Here is a 7850-nt window from a genome sequence, read left to right as displayed (position 1 = left end):
AAGTATTCAATCCCCCCTTCCGCAGGGTGAGAAAATATAAGTAATTAAAAAAAGGGACAGAGAGGGAGTGGGTGAAGCTGTGGTGGTAAAAGAATTACATTTAAAAGAGAAGGAGAAACAGAAGGTAACAGTGTGAAGGCTTAAGGGGAAGAAGACACTTGTGACCGCGTTGTCTCCCACCACTCATACCATGGTGAGGTAAGAAGGGCAAGGTTATAAAATGAGGAAAAGTAAATGAAGGAGGTTGGTGGGAGAAGGATAAGAAGAGAGGAAGTGCATTGATTTGTGTAAAATTCCCTGTAATTCCCTGTTATGCATAGGACTGCTGTTTATGCATTATTTTCACATACTGGTGCACCTACCGAAAACTTCACAATCAAGCTAGAGTGAATATTAAAGGAGAAAAAAAAAAAAAAATTCTTAATACCAGTCAGTTATGTAGACTTGTTTATGGTAAGAAATGGATAATATTCTATATAAACATGGCAAGAGAAGAAGAGCAACGGTAAAACAGAGAGAGAGAGAGAGAGAGAGAGAGAGAGAGAGAGAGAGAGTAAAGGAAAAGTGATTTGCATTTATATTTTGCAGTGTGAGTATAAGTGATTGGGGAATGGCTGGGAGAAGGAGGGAGGTGAGAAGACAGGAAGAAATCAGTAGGATGGAATTTTGTGGAAGCAATGACGAAAAAGTCGAAATGGGGAAAGCTCCAGAAATTGATAGTCTGGTGAAATGCTGAAGCATGGGGGAGAGGTAGAAGTAGAATGGGTGTGGAAGATGTGCAGAATGGCCTGGGAGGAAGGTAGAGTCCCAGAGGATTGGATGTCAGGTATAATTATTCCCTTGTACAAAGGAAAAGGGGTAAAAGAAGTGTGTGGTAATCATAGGGGCATTTGCCTTCTTAGTGTATTAGGAAACGTATATTGTAGGATACTTATTGACAGAGTCGGGGAAATAACAGAGGAATTAGTTGGAGAAGAACAGGGAGGCTTTAGGAAGGTAACGAGATTGTGTAGATCAGATATTCATTCTTAGATCTCTAGTGGAAAAGTTTCTAGAGGAGGGAAAGAAGTATGCGCCCTTCATGGATTTGGAGAAAACATATGACAGAGTGGATAGACCAGGATCGTGGAAAGTTTTATGAATATATGGAATAGAAGGGCAGTTGTTGAATGCTGTGAAGAGTATGTATGAGGGTGCTAAGGCTGCAGTGCGTGTGGATAGTGACCTAAGTGATATTTTTCTACTTGAATGTTGGATTGAAACAGGAATGTGTCATATCCATGGTTGTTCTATCTGTATAAGAATGGGGTTATAAAAGAGATACAAGGTGGGGCAGTGGATATTGGAGTGGCCCAAATAATATAGAGGGGGGAGTGTTTGGAAACTCCCTTCTCTGTTGTTTGCAGATGATACTGTGATGGTAAGTGAAGATGAAGGGGAGCTGCAAGGCTTGGTGAATGAGTTTGGGGGTTGTGTAAGAAGTGGAATCTGAAGATGAATGTAGGGAAGAGTAAAGGTATGGTCTTCGAGAGAAGTGAAGTCAGTGAATGTATAGTGAGGTTGGATAAGGATGAAATGGAAAATGTGAGTGCGTTTAAGTACATGGGTAGTGTGATGAGTAAGGATGGAAGTTCGGAGGGTGAAGTGCTTGAAAGGGTACAACAAGGAAGAAAAGTTGCTGGTTCCTTGAAAGCAGTGATAAGAAACAGGGAGGTGGGCATGAAAGTGAAATATTATCACATGACAGTATTGTGATACCAACTCTAACATACGGAAGTGAAGCCTGGACCTTGTTGGAGGGACAGAAATCAAAGTGACAGCAGTGAAAATGAGATATCTGAGAGGAGCTTGTGGAGTCACATGGAAAGACAGACTGACAAATGAGGATGTGAAGGAGCATTGTAGATGCAGGTGTGATAGGAGGCTTTAGGAGAAACACACTGACGTGGTTTGGCCATGTGAAGAGGACGGAGACTGAGAGACTGATGCGGAGAATGTATGTGAGTGAGGTGGAGAGGGGAGAGGGAGGGGGAGGCCAAGAATGACATGGAGGCTTGAGAGGTATATAAGAAAGGGTGTGTGTGACATGGAGGCGATTTGTTTGTGGCCACCCCTTACGGGATTAAGGTGTCTGGCAATAGAGAGATAGATCATTCAAGGAGAAAAAGTGGCAAAGTGATTCAAGGCAGATCCTTTTGGTCATGTACCGTATGTGTGGAAGATTAGTATTACTTCAAAGGAGCACTGCATAATACAATGGACAGTGTCCTGGTTTATGTATCTGTTAATTATGTTTCCCCTTATAGTGCCACTGGGTCCTTCAGGCTCTTTCAAGTGAAGTGTAATATAAGCGATTTTTTTCTTTAACGTTAGGCCACGCAGTTACATAAATTTAACTTTTCATGTTTCTTTACATTGTTTATTGATCAGCTGCTGGGAGAAAAGTAATAGTTCATATCGTAACTATTTCAGAGTGGAGGGTATATATTCGTTTTTCTGATTTAGCTTAATATCAATAATTGTTTTGCAAGAGACTGGTCGTTTCTTTTGTTAATTTACACAACTTAATTTTAATTATAATCCAGTGTAACTTTTTCTCCTGGATGCCGAACATTAGCTCCTTCACTTGAATGCAGTTTCACTTCGTTTATTCTTGTTACATCCAGACGACTTTATTCACCATAGGGTGGAATTTTCGATCTCAAATGATTAGATATTTTATAGCCTTCATTCACTCCTTCACTACGAGAGGTTCTTGGCAAGCCCAGTAAAATCGTCTGATGGTAATGACAATCACAAAGTACACCATTCAACTGTGGGGGTTCACCTTTAATCATGGAAGTCACGGGGCCAAGTTATTCGCTCTTGCAGATAAATTCTTTCAGTCTCATTATCATCCTCTCTCACTCTCCTCTGTATTGGCTGAATGAGCACTCTTGCTTGGTAATCAAAGACAGTAAATAGGACCACACTTGTAGACGGAGAATGTATTTACCAAACAGTTTCTGTGGACAGTGCCAACATCTTTAGTGGTCAGGAAACTGTTTGGTAAATATATTTTTCGTCTGCTAGTGTGGGTTTTATTTACCGTCACATATATTAACCCCTAAACCGATGGGTTGTTTTGGCTCATCTTGCGTGTCCCGCTAGGATATTTGCGCTCCAACAGACTTTCTAAAAATATTTGCCAAAAATCAGTTATTAGTCCTAGAACATTATAATTATATATGCCTATAGCACATACCTTCAGCTTTCTCCTGGGATGTTTGTTGAGCCTCCGTCGAGTACCGTAGGACTTGTGGAGACTTCTGAAGTTGGGTAACGAAGTCTTCACTTTACACTTCCCAATACCCCGTAATATGGTTACCATTGCCTGATATTATAACTACAAACACTATTCTATGAATTTCTAGTAGTTTAAAATCCATATTCCCCCCCAAAAAAAGCATTGTGAAAGCAATGAAAATTATGAGCGCGTACGAGCTTTCCTCCCGTGCTGGTTCCCCGATGGTATTCTGAGGTGGAGCTGTTATTTATTATTGATAAACACACTCACACTTTATATTCCTAATACTTTATTACACTTATTTATATATACAATATTTATCTATAAGTTTCTTTCAGTACTAGTAGTTTATTTTCACTCCAGGCATTCACTTTCTCGTCCTGTATACTAGCGTTGAGAGTGAATCTGTCACATTCACTTTCACTTTCATAACTCATAGTATTCATACATGCTAGAGTGAAACTTTCACTTTCATTACTCTTAGTATATATACTCGTATTCTTATATTACTACTCATTTACATTTCTATTTACATTCTCTATTTTATTTACATTATTTACATTTCTATTTTATTTACACTATATTATCCACTGTCACATGCAGTAACTTATAAAACTATTTTCCACTGTTCACTTACATTTACATTCATTGCTTTCACTTGCTGTTTACACATTATTTACATTTCCACTTGCACTGTTTTAGAGTCACGAGAAAGATCGTAGTCACTGTCCATCATTTTCATTGATAAATTAGCCAGTTCACGTTCCACAGCAGTCACTTAGCCCTTTACCCCTTTCCACATGAGGTTAGGGGTAGAGATCACAGGGCCCTTTGCAATGGCTCTAAAAAGCGGCGGAATTGGACAGGCGCGAATCCGACGTGATTTCACCTTGAAAGACGACAGTAAACTGAATGTTGTTGCCTAGGGGCAGTGACGGGCTGCCAATGTCAGCGTGGTGACAGCTGCTAATATATATACTATGAAATGATTGGCAGGAAATCTAGACAATACATAATAAATTAGGTAATTCCAGGTGCACGTAGATATCACTTAGGCTTCTCCCTTCCTTTCCCATATATATATTTTTATTATGAGAACAGGTCACATGGCATATTTCAAGGGGAAATAAACAAGGAAAATTAGTGAATGAGTGCACATGAGGTGTTCCTAGGTGATAATTAGCCTATTCCAGATGTATGACAGTATCAATTACCTTTTCTCTTTCTTTTATATATTATTTTGTATAAGAATAAGACAAAGGGCACATTTCAATGGATTAAATGAGTGGAAAAATCCGTCCAGCATTCGTGTAGCGCAGTGCAGCTGGTCAGGCGGGAGGAGAGGATAATGGAGGGGAGTTAAGGAGGGGAGGAGTCAAGGACAGGAGAAAAATGGCTGAATTGTCAACAGTGGATGGGAGTACAGGTGACATTAGCAGAACTGAGTATAGCTGGACACTGATAGTACTGATAAATGATACAAGCCACCTCTTGAAAGCCCGGGCGAATTCAAAATAACACCGAATCACAAAAGTAACGCCCCACGGTATGATCCTTTGTTCCCAAGCATCACGAAAGTGATGCCCTGCGGTTAATGGGTCAATAACGCAGTTGTTCAAATTTCTCTTTCTGAGGCAGTATGAATATAACCATAGCCTGCAGTTTTATTTCCTTAGGCTGCGTTCACACCAAGCGATTCGATTCGATTCAATTCATGGAGAATCATATCGATTCATGATTCGTCTTGATGCGAAATGTTAATTCCTATAGGAACTGTTCACACCAAGCGAATCAATTCAATTCAAATCATGGCGATTCAGAATCACTGATGCGCGATGGTCCATTTTTTCATCAGTCACAGCGATTCAGTGGAGGAGTGAGCTCCATGCTACCGGACGTCCTGATAAATTTAGTGAGAGAGCGACGTGCTATTTATGATGCTAGTGATCCTAAGCATCGGGACAGGGATGCCATAGCGGCTTTATGGAAGGATATTGCTGCAGAAATTAAATGCACAGGTGAGTTAAGTTTTTAATCAATACAGATTGTTTCTATTCAGTACAAAAGAAATAGCCGCATTTGGCAACTCACGTATATTTCAAATGCGAGAGATAACCTTGGTAACGGTCAGGCGCCAGGCTGTCTGGGTGTCTTATGTGGAAAAAGGTATTTTCCCTGTACGCCTTTGATTCCGTTCACTGACACTATGCCAAGTCGCATACATGTTGTTTCAAGAGTAACATGTAAGTATTATGACAATGCTAAAAATAACGTAATAAACAGAATTTGTGTTATAATGTCCTTCATAATCATATTCCCCGTAGGAGTAAAGGCGATACTATTATGGTAATGCTAATAATAACATAATAAAGCAGTATGACCTTAGCTGTTGCGCCGCCAAATAAAATAAAATCAACTAACAAAAATTCTTTCATATACTACATGCAAAATAAAAAGTACAATAGATGTGATGTGATATCATTTGTGTGCTGGCTATAACTAAGTAGCCTGTCAGTGGATCATTCTATCCTGCCACTCGACAGCTCCACCTGGTGAGACAAAGTATTCTCTCAGAGTGTCGCGAACTGACATGGCTTCTGCTGTAGGCCTTGTACTTCTTGTTGGTGACAGAGTGTTCATGCTTTGATGGTGGTTATTAGTTTCATCATTATCTTCATGAAATCTTGTGTTGTCATGATGAAGAAAATTATGAAGCACACAGATACTTTTAACTATTGCTTCAGATACCTCAACGCTTGTCTCCATTGTTGTTTTAAGTACACCAAACTTCTGAGCTAACATTCCAAAAGCACATTCTACAGTTCTCCTAGCTCTGCTCAACCTATAGTTGAATACCTTCCTTGAGTAGTCTAGGTCCTTTCGAGGGTAAGGCCTCATTAGACTGGGCTTTAAAGGAAAAGCGGCGTCTCCAATGAGATAGAAGGGTACTGTGATTTCAGTATCTGGAATGTTACTAGGCTGTGGAACACCTAAATGTCCAGAGAAAAATGCCCTACCCATGTTTGAGTAACTAAAAACTGTACTATCACTGTTTCGCCCATATGCCCCTACATCAACCAGGGTAAAGCAGCACTTGGCATCAGCAACAGCCAGTAGTACAATAGAGTGATACCCTTTGTAATTGTGCAAAAGCGAGCCTGCAGAAAATGGGCATTTCAGCCGACAATGCTTGCCGTCGACACTTCCAATACAGTTTGGAACGTTGCATTTCTCGAAAAACGTTCTAGCTATCTCTCTCCAGTGGTGATCATCAGGGACTGCCATGTACTGCGGCTGCAGTATTTCCCATATAGCATTGCTTGTTTCTTTGACAATCTCATGCACTGTAGATTTCCCTGTGCGAAACTGGAACCCAAGGGAAGCAAAGGATTCTCCGGTAGCAACGTGTCTGGAAATAAGGTTTAAAAAAATATTAACTACCTATGTTTCTTGGACAGAGAGAGAGAGAGAGAGAGAGAGAGAGAGAGAGAGAGAGAGAGAGAGGTCATACAGGGACGAATAAGTCAGATGAAATCCTGTGTAATTAGCCTTTTATTGTTATTATTATTTTCTTTTCACAGAAACTGAATGCAAGGAAAAGTGGCACCAGTTAAGGAGCAATTTCATGAGAGAAAAGAAGAGGATTAGTATCAAACCATCTGGATCAGGTAACACCAAAACAAAGAAGTGGGTATTCTATGACTCTATGGAATTTCTCATCCCCTATGTAACGCCACGAGCAACATCTTCTAATGTACCAACACCTCTTGATGGGGACCAAAGTTTTGAAGAACCGGTAGATGTTTCCCCTGACAATTCATCAACTTTTGTTGTCCCGGATGCACCTGATAATGCAGGTTTTCAAGAAACAACAAGCAATGTAGACGTCTGTGAAGGGGGGAATAGACCTGCTATCAACCGGCCTACTTCTACACCAAAGAAACCCTTCGCTACCAAAAAACCTCGCTGCGACTCTGCAAGTGAAGTCGATATGCAGATCGTGGGGGAGTTGAGGAAGCTTCAGGAGCATGCAGCAATCAAGAATGACAACGACTCTGATCCAGATCGTCAGTTCTTGTTAAGCCTTCTCCCTCTGATGAAGCAACTGTCGCCAGCTGACAGTATTGACATCAAAATAGAAATACATGAAGCCTTTCGAAGGAAGCTCTTCCATCGCACCAACACCCACTACGGTTACTGGACGGAGCAACACACAACTCATACACCACTACCATCTCCTGCTAGTGATAATAATTCTGAGTACTCTTATCTCTGAGAGCTAGCCCTAAAAAGTGGAACAATGATTTTGGTGCATTCACAACGATAAACATATTATGTCTATTTTTTTACTCTATTCAGTCATAAATGAAGGATGTCTATTTTTTTACTGTATTGATAGCCATAAATAAAGGATGTCTATTTTCTTAATATATTCACAACCAGAAACAAAGAATTTATACTTATTTTTACTCTATGCACAACCAGAAATGAAAGATATGTTTTCTTAATGTATTCTGTATTCATAACCAGAAATAAAAGATGTCTTTTATACTGCATGAAACAC

General features: G+C 40.1%; 1 protein-coding gene across 1 annotated transcript; it reads left to right on the top strand.

Moving 5' to 3' along the window:
• Nucleotides 1-5171: 5171 nt before the first annotated feature.
• Nucleotides 5172-7562, top strand: LOC145396448 (uncharacterized). Its single transcript, XM_080269822.1, has 2 exons — nt 5172-5304; nt 6868-7562. Exons 1-2 carry the CDS (start codon nt 5172-5174, stop codon nt 7560-7562), a joined length of 828 nt encoding a protein of 275 aa, XP_080125948.1.
• Nucleotides 7563-7850: the final 288 nt, after the last annotated feature.

This window comes from Coenobita brevimanus, chromosome 38 (assembly GCF_032717465.1).
Source record: "Coenobita brevimanus isolate Jiangsu-jjx chromosome 38, ASM3271746v2, whole genome shotgun sequence".
Classification (NCBI taxonomy): Eukaryota; Metazoa; Arthropoda; class Malacostraca; order Decapoda; family Coenobitidae; genus Coenobita; species Coenobita brevimanus.
Note: the sequence above shows the minus strand (reverse complement) of the source record. Positions and strands in the feature narration are given on the sequence as shown.

What these genes read in the sequence shown, in the direction of transcription:
- LOC145396448 (XM_080269822.1), top strand. Translation starts at nt 5,172, where the DNA reads ATGCTACCGGACGTCCTGATAAATTTAGTGAGAGAGCGACGTGCTATT. An exon ending in TGCAGAAATTAAATGCACAG is followed by an intron (nt 5,305 to 6,867) that starts GTGAGTTAAGTT and finishes TTCTTTTCACAG; the next exon opens with AAACTGAATGCAAGGAAAAG.